This window comes from Atractosteus spatula, chromosome 9 (assembly GCF_055471065.1).
Source record: "Atractosteus spatula isolate fAtrSpa1 chromosome 9, fAtrSpa1.hap1, whole genome shotgun sequence".
In the NCBI taxonomy this organism is placed as follows: domain Eukaryota; kingdom Metazoa; phylum Chordata; class Actinopteri; order Semionotiformes; family Lepisosteidae; genus Atractosteus; species Atractosteus spatula.
In genome coordinates, this window is record NC_142714.1 from 5,832,828 (window position 1) to 5,851,101 (window position 18,274).

Sequence of the window (18,274 nt, forward strand, 5' to 3'; positions counted from 1 at the left end):
TGAAACTATATACTTAAATAACTAAAACCTCTCTGTCTTTGAGTGGGGATTCTGTTAAGTAAATATGTTGTTAGTAACTGTTCCGTTATTGAAGAAGGAAGAATACTCGGAAAATGAGACACTTTTGTGTTTTCCATTGTTCTCCAGCATGTAAACACATGACAGTAACAGAGAACGCTGTGCTGCGTTTGGCTTTACAAGTTGAAGCGTCTTATCTTTCTGCCACCTGGCTGGACTTGAGATCCTGAGATTTGATTGTTTTTCTATAACGGAATATAACATTTCCCCCCATCCACACAAAACCCCCCATCCCTCATCACCTTCGTTTGATACTCACCCTTCAAATTCATAAAACGTTACTACCTCAAATACAGCCAGCCAACTATAATGGAACCAACTATAAAGACAGAAGGACGTTTGGCCCGTTTGGTAACTGCATCAGCCCTGCTAGGCTCCGCTGTCTCCCACAGCAACAACGGATCCTCACACTTGAAGGCTCCACACAAATAGGAAATAGAGGAAATATGGAGGCTCCCAACACCTGTCAGACCCACCAGCTGAATTCACCTCTGCTGCTGGGAGAAGGCCAGATCCTGGAGTCATCGTCCAGCAAGAGAACTGAGTATGAACAGTGCTGAGGATCTCCATCTCAGCCTGTATTATACGATAATTATAGACAGTATTGAATGAACTAGCTTCATACTATACTGGCTATTAGCGGTCAAGGAATTTGAGTGGATGATTTGATGGTTTGGAGGTTGAATTTATTTTTGCCCATATGTTGTCCCTGGAAGTGGCAGTCCAGATAGAACCTGCTATTAAGATGAAGCTGCAAAGAAAGAAGACATAATAGAGGATAAATAGAGGATAGCTGCATAAATAGAGGAAGCCAAACCCTTTGTTCTTCCTTGAGATCAAAAATGTCAGATTCTGTACGATTCTGTGCAGCTGGTGCTTCTGAAAACTTTAACAAAAATGTTTTTTCTGCCTAAACCTGTTTTCTGTTTAAACTTCATCCAAATTAGTGATGGGAACAGGGAAATACAAAATTTATACTAGTTTTACCCTTGAACAAAATGTAATAATGATGCAACAATTCAGAAAACTAAATATTTATTTGACCTGCCTGACTTCTGTCTTATCACTGTCCTCCATGTTGATTCAATCCACTAGTTACAAACCCACTGTACAGATCAGCCATTTCCAAAAAGGGAAGAGAATTAAGAGTAATTGAAGGAGACAGAGCTTTGACGGCACCACCTACTTCACAAAATTACAAGCACTTCACAAATTTTTCCATTTCAGTTATTATTTTAGAAATTGTCAAAAACCAACACAAAAAAACTGTTTTACTGCGAAATACATTTGTATTTTTTTTAAAAAAAGCATGACCATGCTCTGAAAAGGAAGCCAAACCATTTCAGGTTATCTGCAAACTGTTGTTTTAAATTTGGTGTTTAACGAGTAAAATGTTTAATATTTTCTTTTTTTATGAGAAACACACTTAGACTGGTTACGACTCATCTGCTTTTAATTGTTACTTCAGTGTGCCAGGATGACTGCAGAAATGTTCCTGACAGAATTGCAATTGATGTGCATCGGCGGTTTTGAGTGCTATGCCACTCATCAAGAAAATGTGTAAAGAGCAAAGTATGAAGATGAATTATTCTTGACAAGAGCAAGTGCATAAAGCCAGTGCAAAAAACATTTGAAAAAAGAGCTAATGTGCTCTATGGATTTTAGGGGTAATTTCAAATACAGGATGTAATTTGTAGGGCACATTAGAGAAATGATGATTTTTAAGACCAAAAAACAAAAAGGAATAAAGCAAATAAAAACACCCCATTCTGTGAAAATGATTTCCAATGCATATATCCAGAATGCCTTTCCTGTTTTCATGTCTCATTAGGAGCCATGTGTTTTAATCAAATTTTCATAGACACAAAGGAAAGAGAAAGACATTCTTAACTGGACTTTTCATTAACGTCTCCTCCAACCATATGTGTAAAATGAACCAGGATAATGTTCAGTTGTGGACTGTTAAAAGTTTTGTAAAGTCCCGAGTATTACATTTCTGTTTTGGGATTATCTGGCTAAATATTTCTTGCAGGTAAAGACAGCTCTCTACCATAAACACACATGGACAGATAAGAGTGTGATAGCTGCACTGTCTGACTGCTTGAGCAGGTGTGGTCAAGAGATATCTGGTTCTGTACTCTGCAATCCAGTCGTGGAGCATCTTCAACATTCTCAATTTGCATCTCTGGGTCTCAAAGGGCTAACATATCCTTTGTCTATACCTGTTTAGTTAGGGGCCATAAATATACCTGAAGTTTATATTACTGTTGCTTTTCTTTATCTTAGCTTTTACCATTGAGATACATCCGTACTGTACGGAGGTCATGTTTCAGCCTCGCAATGAACAACAGGGATGATGGCTGGATTGTATTGGATAAGATGGGGATGATCCCAGCAGCTGGGAGTCATTGCTCTGGTGATCTGGATATCTTTAGGATTCTGAGCACAAAGACAAAGTCAATCTGGTCTCAGTGTTTTTAGTGCGGATATTGCCAGGATGTTTTGTATCTGTTTTTCTAGTGAAACAGGGTCTTGGTCACGATGAGCTCATGCTCTCAGCATTTGGCACACAGAGGAATGCCATTGGAGATGACATTTCCAAATCTTTCCCTGCCAGTGATTCTTTTCCAGAGACTGACATCTTTTCCAACTCTTGCCTTGAAGTCTGCCCTCCTTTGGGATTCTACAAAGATTTTGGCTGAGCTTCACATATAGAAATCTTCTCTGCTTTCGTCATTTGAATCCAGGTTAGGTGCATATGTAGAAATCACGTAACTGTATTGTTTTGGTCATGATCTTTGCAGTCTCAGCTACTGTTTGTAGTGTCTGCTTGTACACAGAAGAAAATATTATTAATACTCTCTTTTGTGTTTTTTAGTCAGCAGAAAGTTGGTCCCTCTGGATGTGGTTGTCCAGGGAGGAGGGATGAGTCAGTCCATTTTTAGGGCACCTTTTTGTACTCCTTTCTCCGGAAGGGTTGAGTTGATTGGATCCTACAAAGTGCTGCTCAGTTGCAGGATCAGCTGTTGAAATCCACTCGTGCCTCAACTAGGTTGACATGAGCTGAGTACTGAAGGACACTGAAAAATTGTTGGGATGCAAGTGCCCCGTTTAAATAAGGCTAAATACATTTGATATCCTTCATTTTGGAAAAACCATTGCACACCAGCTTCCATACAGATCGTGACAGAATGTGACTTTGATCTAATGGTGCGGAGACCAAGACAATTTTAGGTTTCAGTTCTATCACAGCCATTGTCTACCTTTACAGCCATTGAGACATTCCAGGTGTTTGTTCTTCTTCCAGCTGTTCTGGTGATGAAAACTAATTTATCAGAGCTCTGTGTACTGAGTATGGAGAATGCAGGTCTAACAGGCCAGGACTGAAGGAGTTCTTCCATACTTCACTCTGACTCTGTAATGCTGACCCTACATTACCCATTGTCTAGGTTCCAAATACATTTGAAACACACTTTCCCCAGTTGCTAAAATCATTTGAAAAATCTGGACTGTTAGGAGAGGAGAACCTATGGACACTACAGACAAAGCTTTCTGCTTGGTTCATATGGACTATCCTGAGATATAAGATTCTGCTTATTTGTTGCCAATATTATCTTCTGGAAAGGATGAGGTTCAAGCAATAATGAACCTGCTCTTCACTGACATCTCAAAGAAAGAGTCCAAGAGTTAGGAAATTTATTTGCTTTTTCATAGGAGTGATCTAAAGGGCCAGATAAATGGAGAGCCAGCAATCCGCACTAATCCCGACTTGTGCACAGCTCCTACCTTAGCTGACAAGAGGAAAAAAGGGGGAGTAAAAAACAGTATTTTATATTTGTAAGATTCTTTTTTCAGATTCAAATAAAAAAAGAATAGTGCTTTTTCCAAAGAGCTGTTTTCTCCCTGTCCAATATTCTCTCTTTGACTCCTTTCTCTCATCCAAGCATTAATCCTGCATCAGCAGGGTCTGCTTGTCGGCACGCCCGTCTCCATTTGGTGCTTTGAACCAAATCTTTGAGCTGACGTTACCGGCGCGTCGCTCCACCTGCCGTCGGGGGGGGGGGTTGAGGTGGAGAACAAAGTAATGTAGCCAATTCATAGAGGGGGGATTATTAGGAGGCATGGGAAATTTGGCCAGGACGCCGGGGTTATACCCCTACTCTTTTCGAGAAACACCCTGGGATTTTTAATGACCACAGAGAGTCAGGACCTCGGTTTTACGTCTCACCCAAAGGACAGCACCTGTTTACAGTATAGTGTCCCCTTCACTATACTGGAGCATTAGGACCCACATGGACCGCAGGGTGAGCGCCCCCTGCTGGCGCCCCATCCAGGTACTGACCAGGCTCACACCTGCTGAGCTTCAGTGGGCTGCCAGTTGTGAGTTGCAGGGTGACATGGCTGCTGGCCCCTCTCTTTGACTCCTTTAATGCTGTAAATAAGGGTGTCACATTCCTCCTAGTAATCCTCACTCATGCTGGTGTTTTGAGAGGTGGCAAGATGGGACTGTAAGAATATAAGAAAGGCTACTAACAACAGGGGTCCATTTGGCCTGCTTGAGTAATGTTCCATGTGGTACAGGCACCACCTCCTCCAGTCTGCTAATCAAGCAATACGGTCTGGGGAGCTAGCCTAGGGAAACTGCATGAAGAATATCTTGCTGAACAGCAGTACAACCCGATATTTTGCCCGTCACACAAACACACCCACCTCCATCTACCCAAGAAATCAATGGGACACAACAAACTGGTAGAAATCAAAAGTCAACATCAGAGTCTTTAAGAAGTGCCGGTACTCTGTTGAAACTCGAAAAATTAACTCTAAACACCCACCAGAATCTGATATTGTGGGTGAATTCCATCCAAACTTTACAGTTACTATGTAGTAACATATTGGTATCATTGACAGAAGTAAAAAAAAAATCAATCAATTCTTACTGAACGTAAAATGCTTCAAAACAGTATACAAATGCCTGTTTTATGACATGGTTATGTTAAAACGTCTCCTAGATTAATATGAACATTGAAAAATTCTTAGGGTTTTTGTGCTACAGGGTACAGTATAATGTGTGGAAGTTTTCCATTTATGGGATGCGCCTGCCTTTTTATGCATTTAAACCACTTTTTCCACTCCTCTCCCCAAAAGCTGTGACATAAACCCTAAAGCCTAGCCTAGGGTTGAGGTAACCTCATCACCCACTTTTATTCTAGTCCGAGCAGCTCTTTTACCAGCCAGACATCCCAAAGTCCATGACTTCACTGCTGCCTGAAGGATCCCATGTGTTGTGGTAGCAATGCCTCTGTAGGGGAGTCATGATGATTACATGTGAGTATCATCCCACTAGATTTCAGGCGATCAACACCTGGACTGCATCAGACTTCCCAGCATGACTTATGCCCCAGTCTTCAAACACCTTGGTGATGGAAGCCCTTTGTTTAACCCTGGACATCCCCGTTGTCTGATTGTTAGCAATGTACCCTTGCTGGTGGTCGCCTCTGAAACAACTTCTGTCAAGCTTGGGATTTAGAGATTTGGGCAGCCTTCAGGTTCCGACAAACTCCTTTTTCATCAAGCAGGTGACCATCACAAGAAGAAATTGGCTACGCAGCCCTTTTTACTAAAACCCTTGGTGTGGGAAAAAAAGATAAGCCTTGTGCAGCAGTGAAGTGACGAGAACTGACACTCTCGATTCTATTCAGTCCAACGGCCTCGTGTCACGTTTACACCAATGTGATCCTTCTGAGCAGCCTGTTCCCACTGATCCTTTACAAGTAAAAGTGCACTTGCTTTACTGCAATAATAACAGCTGTCAGACTGCCCTTGATGTTTATTTCACTTGGAAAGAATAGAAAGAAAAACTAATAACAGAAAAAAGTCCTCATAACATTCTTTTCGAATAGCAGAAATGATGTGCAGAATACTTAATAGTATTAGCAATATAAAAGCCACAGTTGTCATTCTATGGGAATCATAATGAATTTGTCTTTTAATAAGGCAGAAACTAATCTGCAATCCACTTTGTTATTAGTTTAACGTATTGACTGTGAGGGGAACTTGGTTATTAATTTGCTGATGTGAAACTTAGTCCTACAAATTATGTAGCGTATTATTTCTATATCAATTATCAGTTATTTCTCAATTAGTTCCCATTTGTTTGATACACAATAAAATACAAATTCTGACATATTGCCAAGTGTATATAAGATTTCAAAGAGCTGTTAAGACAGTAGACCCAGTCAAATTACCACAATTAAGAAAATGACATGAAAAATATGATTAGAATGAGCATATTCTGCATAATCCCAGCAAGTTTCAGCTTGTCCTTGCCAATTGTGGTAATATGAATAAGGTATAACAACAACCTTTCTATGTTTCATGAATTGTTTATGTGGACTATAACATATGAGTTAAAACAAATATAAACATTTATATCCTTATAAAAGATTCCTTTTGAAGTTACTTAAAAAAATGCATTTCTCAGTCAATATGTGCTCAGTCCTGATGAAGATTTATACAAGGTTTCTTCGCTTTAACACTAACAGTAAGGCATTCGTTGACTTGCATTGCTAGAACTTAAAATATAAACTTACACTTCCAAACAGTTAACAACATCCTCTGAAAGGGTGACTTCCTTCACAACCTGGATACCAGAGCATGCTGAGAATCCAGGCTCATGTTAAAAAGAGAGAGGTTTAGACAGTCTTCCCGAGTCACAGTTCTGCATGCTGTGTGTCCCAGTTTTTGTGAACTGCCTTGTATACAAGGTCTTCCTCCATTTTGCTCTCTGGAGCTTCAGCCTGAGCACCCTGTGTCCATGCTGAGTGCTCTGCTCTCCCTGCACTCTACCAGCGAGGCCCAGGTCTGCAGAGACCGTAGCGGCCCTGCTCCGTGAGATGAGGCCGTGGCTCAGTCTCTTTGTCCAGGGCTCACGTGTCTGAGACACGGGTTCCCAAGCTCCCTTCTTTCGGAGGGCAGTGCAGGACAGGCCAGCAGGCCAGAGGGATTAACGAGTTTGGGTCAAACTGTTTTTTTGTCTGCTGCCTCCTTTCAGACTTCGGCTCATTATTTTCACAGAGAGTGCATCACGGGGTCATTGTCACCATTTGTGTTACTGCGGGTTTCTGAAGTACCGATTACTCTCTGTGTAGCTTTAGCTTTGTTTTTTTTTTTTAAAAAGAGGAACAACCTTCAGACAGAAGTTTTCTTAGCTCGGGGCTTTAATTGTCTTTCACAGGCAAACACATACAGCTCTAGTACTGTAATTCTACACTGTGAATTACTGTGATTCTGAGATAAAGCCTTGAAACAGACTGATGTGCTCTATTGCAGTCACCCCATTTAAAAGATGATGTGAATGGAAACTGAAAGAATACAGTAGTTGGGACACATACTGTAATGAAAGAGCTGATTTTGTCCTTTGTGATAAGGTATCTAAACCAGGGACCAAAGCATCTCAGATACGTTGTTCTGAGGATTAGGGTTTTTTTTTCCTATTTCCTATGAGAAGAGCATTATGCCTATTGAGTATCATCTCCTAACGGATCAGATTAAGCAAGTCAGTTCCACGTGATTTGGCTTCATTCTGAGACTAAATTCATGTCATTAGTTTTGCAGTTCCAGTTTCCGTATATCAGCTAACCAACCAGCGCTTCATGCTGAGACACACACTCTTGCACATCCTCCCACCTTCCTTTCCCAGGTGAGATCTTCTAAAAAACCATGGGCCTCAAATTTCAGGGGACTCTCCTCGGACTCTCTTCCATAAAATGTATTAACGGAATCGCTGCTCCCAGTAAGTGATAAGCAGAAGTCTCTCTTCCCTTCCCTGTGAGGCCAGTTTCAGAAATATGCTCAACCGCGGATTCTTAATTTTTACAAAGCTGAAACATTAAACGCGATATTGTTTCGATTGACCAAAGACTCACCAAACGGTTGGTGTGGGAAACCATTTCAAGAGAGAAGTCTATTGCAACAGAAAGCAGAACCGGCTAAATATTTTGCTAGCAAGGGTTTATGTGACTTAGTGAACGTTTCGTGATAAAACAGTTTTCAAGTTTATTGATATACAAAGAAAATACAAAAGACATTTTACCTGTCTGAAGGACCAACAATTCAAAAACGGAAGAATTATACAAAAAATAAGCTATGGATTTATTTATACTTTAGTTATTTACTTACATTACAAAACGGATGCGAAAATCATGCGACCCGCCGTCCACCTATACACAACAGCAATGGCATCCCTGAATGGGGACATGATGGATAAAAGCAGATCCCCGAGGATATTCAGGGCTCCTCTAGAAAACACCTGAGACCTAACTTCATCTTTCGATGTGAAACGCCATGTGTTCATTCAGCGCTGAAGCGTATCAAGCATAAAAAACAGTGATGCACTTTACAAAAGGATCGGGATCAGTGACCATATATACATAGGTACAGACTGGGATTATACGGGATCAGAGGCGCCCGGAGTCACTGTGTTTCCTCAGGAACACTTTCGTAGTGAGGTGAGTGCTGCTCTCGATTCTGGGGGAGGCGGGCTGGGCTGGGGATCCTTCATCCGGGAGGCTCTCATGGTTGCCAGAGTCCACACCCGAGTCCGCTGTGGAGTCGTCGCCCTTCGGCCCGGCCTCGCGGTCCTTCTCGGCCGCATCTATGGCGACTTCCACGTGCTCGGGCTGGACCGGCCCCAGCTCCTGCCCCCCCTTCGCCGGCGGCTGGAGCGCGGGCGTCTGGGTCTGCCGGCCCCGCGCCTGGAGGCAGCGGAACAAGAGGCGCAGGTCCTGGCGGAACTTGGAGCTCATGCCCACGTATATGAAGGGGTTGTAGAAGCTGGCGGACTTGGCTAAGAGGCTGGCCAGCACGCTGGTGAGGGGGGGGACCTGGTACCCCCACGCGGACCACATGGAGATGACGGCATAGGGGGACCAGGCGAGCAGGAAGGCCGTGCACACCACAAATGAGACCTGCAGGGGGGGAAAGGAGGGAGAAGCCGTGCCAGTGTCAAGGAAGGACACTGGGAATCCTGCACTGCATGAGTGCCGGGACGAACCAGGTTTACTTCTGTCTAAATGGCCAAAGGAAAGGGAGGCACTGGGGTGATGATTCGATGCCGTTGAGCACTGCAGCTTGGTAAACTGATATTTCTAATTTGCATGGATCATCCTCTAAAGACTTTTCCATCAGTTTATGGCGATGATGCTACCTCCGTGCAAAACTCTGCACTTGTCTACGCTAATATTGGGGTTTTGCCCAGGCTTGAACTATATCTAAGCCTTTTATTAAATTTCATCTGCTGCTTATACAGTATTTGCTGAGCCTCCAAATATTGTATCATCAGCATACTTCACTAGTTTACTAACTGTAGCAGTGGTCCTAATACAGACCCCTGTGGTACTCCACTAACTGCATCATTCCAATGTACTGAGGTAGTAAGCTTTTTCAACTGAATAAACACTATGTAATCAGTGTTACCACCACTGTGTGATATGCTTCGAGACTTTGCTTATTCAAATCCAGTTAAGGTGTTCCCTCCCTTATAGGTACCTGCAGGATCCTATAGTTGGAGAAGAAATGGTTTATTCCTCTGAATAAGGAAGCCTGAGGCTGTGGCAGTGTGGGGAGAGGATTGCCTGGTGGAGAACTTGGTGAGAGCAGGCAGCTCACATGCACTCCTGCTTGGTGTCTTACCCGTGTAATACTGCGCTCCATGTGTCTCTGGCGCTCGCTGATGTCTCCTCCGCGCGTTGACTTGTGACTTGACCTGACCATCCGGATGATGGACACGTAGGAGAAGACCATGATGATTACTGGCACAAAAAAGTTGAAGAAGAAGATGCCGATGACATAACACTTGTAAGACAGAGAGATCCCGGCCCTTGTCCAGTCGATCTCACATGTTCCATACTTGCGGGCTGTAAAGCACAAGAAAAACAGAATGTTGCAAAAATGCTCTAAAACCGGAGAAAGAGGGTGTTACTGTTTTTAGCAGCTTCAGTTCATGCACACAACCAGCATTACTTTGTCTCATTCCTCTCAATTGAATTCAAAGCTGTTTAAAAAGGTTTTGTTGTTTTTACCACTTTAAGGTGCTTTTCCTGGTGTTACTGGAAAGCAGCATGATAGCACATATTTGAAAAGAAAGCCTGTCTCTCATGGAAGATGAGTGCCTGTGTGATTGTGTCCCCAGTAACCCTTTTTCACCTGTGATATAGATGAGGTTATATCTGTTCATACACACTCGGTAAATACCTTCCCAGGAGAACAGTGAGAATGATCTGTACAACGGAATATCCAATTTATTATCAGTAAGTCCAATATTGCAAATAAAGGAGTTTGTGCACTCCACACAGAAGATGACCTACACTGGAAGTGAACCCCAAGACTTTGAGACAGCATAACAAACCGTCACACCACAGTGCTGCACACAAAGAAATATACCCCATTTCAATCTGGATTATTTCATGTGTGAGCAGTCAATGGTTTAATTTACAAAAACAATCCCAAGTAAGATTATTCAACAGCATTCTTCACTAATACATTTATTGTAATTATTAATGCAAAGTCATTCTTTACATTTTTATTTTGCAGGCACTAACCAATAATTTAAATTTAAATGATGGACTTCTCTTCTCCGGAGTGTTAAAAATGACACATCACTGCACTGCCAGATTCCCGTGAGAGGGAACAGGCCAGCCCCTCAGCTGATTGTCCTACCTCTATAACTGCCCCAGCCCAGCAGAGGGGCTCCAGCCCAGAAGAGAGCCCAGAGCCAGGCTGCAGCAATGACAAGGCCCACACTGCGCTTGTTGACTCTGTAGGCTGTAGAGAAGACACGACCATGAGCAAACCCCGCTTGCATAACAATCAATTCCTGGACTGCAGATCGACATAGACTTGACAGCTGGACGTTTTGTGGTTAACTAGCCAATAGAGGTGAACGAAAACGCCCCACAGTGGTTCTTTAATGAAGAAATGGGTGCTTAAGGAACATGTGAAGGTTTGTTATTCCTAATGTGGCGTGTATCCATAGCAATAAATCATTATGTACACATACACATATTGCCCTATTATGAAACATATACCTTTTCTGATGTATAAACGAACATAAATTAACCCGGGGCTGTACCTTTTAATGGAAACACCCTGAGAATGAGATGTCTTACACTGGAGGGGCCGTGTGACAGCATCGCCTTGATAATCCTGTCAGCACCTTTAATAACATAGCCTCAGCGAGACCTGGATAAACTCCAGCTTGGCAGGAGTCTGGCATACCTTGGTGAGCCTGGCATCCTTTGATGTATCGGATGACACTGATGGCTGTCAGTGTATTGATGCTGATCAGACCGAAGAGCAATATCAGGAATCCGTCCACCTGGCAAAGACACAGCCTTCTCAGATTAGGATGAAGAATGAGACCTGAGCCAGTCTGCTGCAGTAATTCCTCAACACTACATCACTGCCCCACGGTAGTACCGCAGAGCACACACATTCACAGGGCCAACTCGTGTTGAAAGATAAAGCATCGCTGGGCTGGAATGTCTCCCAGTAGTTTTTGTGGCTGAAGGTATTTATTCAACAGCTAATGACGGAGAAAGGCCTGCACATCATGATGCTCAGGTGCTGTACATTAAAATTTAGTTCAATCTAAATTCTCAGTTAATCACCATTAGAAGCATAAGGATAATGACTGGACAGATTCCACAGTTCTCAGGAAAAACATACCTTGCAAATACAAAACAAGTGTTGTTAATTATAATTCTAAACAATGCAGCAAGCATGGAAATAAAGTAAGCCTAATTGTATCTTAAGACTGTTCAATATCAGTTCAATAACAGGGTAAACAATAACCCAGTTTCATATCAGGTCTGATTGACATTCTCCCATCCTTGTCTTTATCATCATAAATAATATTAATTGATCTTGAGATCATGTTTAGCTTCTTACTAACATCATATATTTTGACATACTAAATGTCTGATATTTTCAGGATTTATTGAAAAACTAGATTAAAATGGACTTTTCTACGCAGAATATTCAGATTTCAAAATCTGCCGGCATGCTTAATATATACTCATATAGCCTACTGTATATTACATACATCACAATGTATAAATGTATAAATATGTATATTGTGGTTACCTTGCAGGTCCATATAGTCTTTATGATAAATCCATCCTCTCTAAACACATTAAAAACCTCAAGAATCCCTCTTGAGTATCCAAAGATTGAAATGCTGGCATCTGAGATAGCCAGGTTGAAAGTGAGATAGTCCTGTGGTTCCAGAGTTTGTCTCTGCTTGGCCATGAGGAAAATCACAACACCGTTCCCAATCCAAGAAAGCCATCCTGGGAAAACGCACAGCAAAGAACAGTTGGGACATAACCAAGAGGGGCACCCGGATGGTCAGTAATGGGATGCTGAACAGATCCTGATCGTCTTTGATGTGTAACTCATCTGAAACATTCACACTCTGAAACACTAGTGTAGGGGTGTGCACCACAGGTCCTGGAGAGCCAGTGTCTTATGGATTTCTTTCCAGTTGAGCTTTGAAGGGTTTAACTGATGCATGCAATTGTCTAATTAGGCGTTGACATGGTTTCCACATCACTGCTCATTAACCAGTTAAAGGTGCCTATAAAATCCTGGAGCACTATGTCTCTCTAGGAGCTGGGCAGACCCCCACATCAGTCTATAGCATCCATCCAACTTCTAACCTGTTTATCCAGTACAGGGCTGTCGGGGAGTTGGAGCCTATCCCAGCAAGCAACAGGCGCAAGACAGGGTATGCCCTGGACAGGACACCAGTCAGTGTATGCATTTCTACAATTTCATTTAGGAACCAAAAACGGTTCATGATTGCTCTTCAACAATCACGAACAATAATTTCTTTACAAGTAGATTCAAAGGACACTCTTGACTGAAATGCAATTGAAACATTATGTGTTATGTATATGGAGTCGTTTAAAAATAAATGCTCATAGAATAGCAGAATAGCACAATCTGCCAATCTGTTTAAAATGAGAATAATCACCATCGTCAAAAACGTACAACAAAAAGGTTACTGTCAGCCTACATAAGTTTCAATTGATACTTTAAATAATCACCAAGAATAACCTATTATTGTTTTTAGAATAAAAACGTTATTTCAACGTCAATCATATTGTATTTCTAAAAAAAAATAATGATGAAGTAAATTAACTAATAAAATAATTCCAAATGCAAGCACGATAAAAATTGTATTTACTCACCTAAAGTTACCAGGTAGATACCGATGGCGGTTTCCCCTTCTTCGGAGACCCTGTACACCGTCATATTGCTCAGATACATATCGGAGCGGTCCATCAGCACCCCTTCCATCCTGGACCTCAATGACTCAACCCAGCCGCAGCCCCAGAGAGACTGTCATGCCACTCGGAGACACCAGCGCCACAGGTACGCGCTGACCCTCGCCGTTTAAATCGTGGCTCTAGCAACAGCTTGCGTGACGCACGCAGTAGTATCCACCTGTCCTAAATCTGTCCTTCAGCTTTCAGTGTCTGGACTAAGGACGGAGGAGGAGGAGGGGGAGACGAGCTGAAATGCAAGGCGTCCCGACTGCGGCATTTTCTTGCAACCTTTTAATCTTGTTAGATTTCGATTGCATTTTGGATGCCGCTGGTTCCCTCGTTGTAATCAGTTTATGGACTTATGCTGTGATAGGTAGCATGAAGCAATCCTCTTACGGAGCCAGACGCTCCTGGGTTCCAAGGTGCAGAGCACACACGTGACGACCGTCAGCCGCCTTCGCACAAAATGGTGGTGGTGAGCAGCTGGCGAAGCGCGGTGACCCTTCAGGGAATCACGCCTGCAACACTACTCTCGGAGCAGACCTTTGGTGGCATATTGTAGCTGCCATAGCCAGACCTCAAGCAAACGCGAGACCACCCACACAAAATGAATCTGATTTATCTGCCCCAAAACAAACGCCCTTAACTTACATGAAATCATCCTCTAAAAGTTGAAGCTCGTTGGATGTTATCCTATTAAAATGTGCTTCAAAGAGAATACGTCTTTAAGAAATAAAGCAACAATAGTACCTTAGGTACCAAGCCTGATTTTTTCCGTGCTCTATAATGAAGGGAAAAAAAATCACCAAAGTAGGGATCTCACAGTGTCCTGCAACACGGACACTAACCTTTTTTGTGTGTTCAAGTAAAGCCTCGGTCTGGGAGCAATGAAAAACATGCTCATAGGCAGGAAAAAAGACTAAAGGCTGTTGCCATTTCCAGACTTCTTTTTGTCTCGGTGCCGACCAGTGGCAGAGCGCGAGAGGACGTGTGTGACCCTCCAAATGAAATGGGGCACAGCTCACACGAACAGAAGCGAAAGAAGAAAGACGAAGTTATGGTTTGAAAAGGGGGGGGGGGTCAGACATGGCACATGCATTCGGTTCCTTCACAGGACTTCATGCTGCACTGGTCCCTCATTACTTAATTACCCAAGGGGCTGCAGAGCACTTTGAACACTACAGCTGAGCTGGGCCAAAGACTTGCGATGGAATGAAATCCAGGTGCGAAGTGCTGGCTGCCGCCGACTGAACCCGACACACTGTTTCATCCCTGTCCAGCGAGTTTTGCAGAATGCACCTTCAGGAAACTGCTCAATCTGCTCATGGCAGCCACATTTTTTTTTTTAAAATAGCATTTTATTGCGTGTGACTTGAACAAAGGATCTTTCCTAGTCCAGACAAAACATCAACACCAAATTTCATTTGAATCAGCAAAGGGCTTTCTCGGAACACATCTTCCAGTTGTTTCCCAACAAATCCAATATGGCACTAAATCTATCTGTCCTGAACAAGTCTATATCTCTACATCTAGACAATAGGTAGTAGAATTGTGCGCCGAGTTTCACATATTTACAGTATGTGATGTAACAAAGGCCACCAATTTTCAAACTTCTGTAACACTCAGTGTGAGAAAAGAACGATTGTCAAAATGTCAGAGTTTGTCAAAAACCCATTTTGGTGACCAATCCATGTAATCAACAGGTGTAACTTTACCCTGACAAGGCAGTCCATAGGACTTTAGAGTCCTGCCAAATAATGATGTAAGAGAATAACCCATCTAATAACCCAGACCCTGTACAGTTTAGTCCCCTAATTACAACAATTTCTTGTACTTACAGTAAATGATTTGTTCTTAAGTGCTTTTCATTCCTTAAGATCCCTAAGCAATTCACTTACAGTATAAGAGTTGACCGACTTCATTTGCCCCTGAAGTGCTGCACCTACCCGGGTGATGTGTGGAAGCCTTTGTGTGCTGGCCGACCTACTACACAGAAAATCAGAGAAGTCAGAAATGACTTCACCAATTGACGTAAGGGGGAGCTCAGTGGCTGCGCTGTGCAAGCACAAAATGTGGATTTTAGCTAGGACACAGAGGTTAACATTCCTGTGTCTGAACAATGTTGTGGGATCTTTAATGACCAAGTAGTCAGGACCTTGACTTCCGATCTGAAGTCCGGCCTCTCCTGCAGAAGCTCCGCACACTGAGACCCAGGTTTAGAAGTTCTGGCCCAGATGGAAGGCTGCCACCTACTGGACCACCACATCACTTACACCAACATGCAGGACTTCCTTCGAGAACTCCCATCTGAATGCAGTCCAGGCCAAGGCTTGATTTGTTTCTGTTTATGTAAACATAAGACTAAAAGATGGTAATTCTCCTGTCATCAAGAGTGTATGGGCACACACAAAAAAAAACTCTGGCAACTTTCAATTCCTTGATCACAACGTAGCACTTTGTCAAAGGCCAAACCAGAGGATTATCCATATTCCACATCTAAATGCAATGAAATTCAGACTTCTGAAGTTTCTTATCATATAAAAATCAGTCACTTGGTGAGATAGAATTACAGTTTCTTTCAGCGGTTATATATTTTTACTTATTATCTGTCAGTTTTGGCAAGATATCAGTCAGGAAACCTAATATATGCACACTCTAATGCAGCCTAATCCAACTCATTTATTCCAGATAATTAGAATTCTAAGTTTCAAGGTAATATCTTCTACTTTATTTTAAATATAGCGGTAGAATAATGAGCTTTAGAAATAAAAATAAAAAAATTTTGAGTTCAGTGCTAACTACAACAGATTCTTAATATATTCACAGTTGATGAACAGACCGATTTAGGTCAAATATCCAGGTGTGACAGTGATTTAATGAGCTGAACTACAAATACTGTTCCAAAACCTATTTAAACTTGTCAGCATTAGAGAGTAAACAAGCTTTTATTACAGCACATACACCCAGGTGTACATTCAATATTTTTGGATAGAAACAAATCAAAAAGTATAAAAGACTCGCATGAAACTGAAGTCATATATAATGGAACATCTGTCAAAAATGTTATATACGTTATAAAAATGTATGATGGCCAAAAGAATTCATAACTCTGGCAATCAGAGTATCTCCTGATGACATGGTATAAGGGGTTTTCCTCCTTCAATGCCCAGTGGCAGTCAAGGTGACCTTCATAAGCTTTACAAAGTCTCTGAGGCTTTGTGAAACTACCAGGCAACTGATAAACATACTGAAAAAAAAAACAGGGTTACTTTTTAGCATTTATTTTCAAGATATTGTCAGGGTATTAATAAATATGCACACCACATAAATTCTGTAGAAATATATTTGTTTGATCCTGTTTTGGTATGGATATATTCAGGACTCCTTTTCATATCGATGAATTTCATGTACTTTTCACAAATTTTATACCTCAGCTCTCCTTGCTATGCAAACAATTAAGCTTAAGTTACAGTTTATGGGTATGAATAAATTAGGGGGTTACTGTATGTGAATCAGTGAATTGTTATCATTCAGTGGCACCGAGACAGGGACTGACCAAATCTGCATTGTTGAGCTGTTAACGCCTGAACAGGTCTGATTCTTTGCAGTAATATTCAGGACACTGATCAGTGGAAGCATACTGTCTTTTGAATTTCTAAAAAAGCCTTTTCAGTTTATAAAAATACAAAAACCTAATTATGTTAAATCTCAAGAGAAAGTGTTTTCTTTTGCATTTTGCATAAAATTCAAATTTGATAAGACAGCCAAAGGAAACTGCAGTGTCTCATTTTTTTTACAAAGACATATTGTCATCAAGCAAATGACAGTTAACCCAAGCTGACTAGATACTGATCTGATAGGAAGTCTAGTTCTCCGAAAAAATGATGTGTTTGGAAATGAAAGTCCCACACAAAGTGAGACATTTCCATAGATAATATAGTTAAACCAGGTATCTGTCAAAATGGCATACACTTGAAAGCCCAGGCAGTGTAAACATGATTTTTCAAGCCTGTCATCAGGTATGAGAAAGGCTTCCTCAAACCACATACTGTGTGGGGAAAAAAATGCAAAATAAATTAGAAGGCAAAGCTTTGTATGGCTGTTAATAAACTTTAATTGCTTCATGTACAGTATACAGAAATGGAAGTAAGCAAAGCATTTAAAATAGCAAAGTTTATTAAATATGATCAAATAAGAGGAATACCATCAACTCAGGTTGTACAGGGGAGTTCTAGGATACTGTAGCATGACGTTGACAGTAGTCTGGTGTGTTCAGAATTCAGTGAACACTGGGAGAGGCTCCGAGATACTGTTCCTATTTCTGCCCAAGTTGAGATAACTGCAAATCGAGAAGCCAAAGCAAAATTAGATAAAGCAGAGCAGCACTTTCTGCACAGTGATGATAAACACTGATTCCACAATGAAGGTCAGGGATTCTAGCAGGTGGCCCTACCTGTTTAAGAAACTGGGAGGCGTTGAAGAGCTCGCTGCAGCCGTACATCACACGTTTGCCTGGCTTAGTCTGCGAAAACAGGGTCCACAGCATAAGGCCTTAAAGTAAGAGGGCTCTTCATCGAGCTTTCTGAGCATGAAGTACCTGAAGCTGTTAAAGTCAATACCCTGGCTTCTTTCAATAAATGGCTTATGAGATCCTTGGATCAATTAACTACGAATTAACAAATGAGCTCGACAGGCCGAATGGCCTCCTGTTTTTTGTGACCTTTCTTATGTTTGCATGTTAGGAAATATGGCTGATCTCACATCTACAGTTAAGTCTTTTGTGATCCTGTGCCAAATATGATCAAGATTTACAGTTTTTGTTCATGATCCTAAAAAAAAACAAACAACAACCTTAAAATCAATAGAAA

The 18,274-nt window shown here is 41.7% G+C and overlaps 2 protein-coding genes across 2 annotated transcripts in view; both read right to left on the minus strand.

Annotated features, from left to right (window-relative positions):
* Nucleotides 1-8,113: 8,113 nt before the first annotated feature.
* Nucleotides 8,114-13,491, minus strand: opn6b (opsin 6, group member b). The gene is made up of 6 exons (XM_088925518.1): nucleotides 13,329-13,491; nucleotides 12,220-12,425; nucleotides 11,353-11,452; nucleotides 10,795-10,899; nucleotides 9,769-9,992; nucleotides 8,114-9,044 (listed from the first exon to the last, which is right to left on the minus strand). Exons 1-6 carry the CDS (start codon nucleotides 13,435-13,437, stop codon nucleotides 8,535-8,537), a joined length of 1,254 nt encoding a protein of 417 aa, XP_088781644.1. The 5' UTR covers nucleotides 13,438-13,491; the 3' UTR covers nucleotides 8,114-8,534.
* Nucleotides 13,492-17,496: 4,005 nt separating this feature from the next.
* scfd1 (sec1 family domain containing 1) overlaps nucleotides 17,497-18,274 on the minus strand; it is a 41,529-nt gene continuing 40,751 nt past the window's right edge. Inside the window, exons 24-25 of the mRNA XM_088924670.1 lie at nucleotides 17,860-17,928; nucleotides 17,497-17,745 (exon numbers count right to left, since the gene is read on the minus strand). Coding sequence (XP_088780796.1) covers nucleotides 17,722-17,745; nucleotides 17,860-17,928 — 93 coding nt within the window. The 3' untranslated portion in view covers nucleotides 17,497-17,721. The remainder of the gene's footprint in view (nucleotides 17,746-17,859; nucleotides 17,929-18,274) is intronic.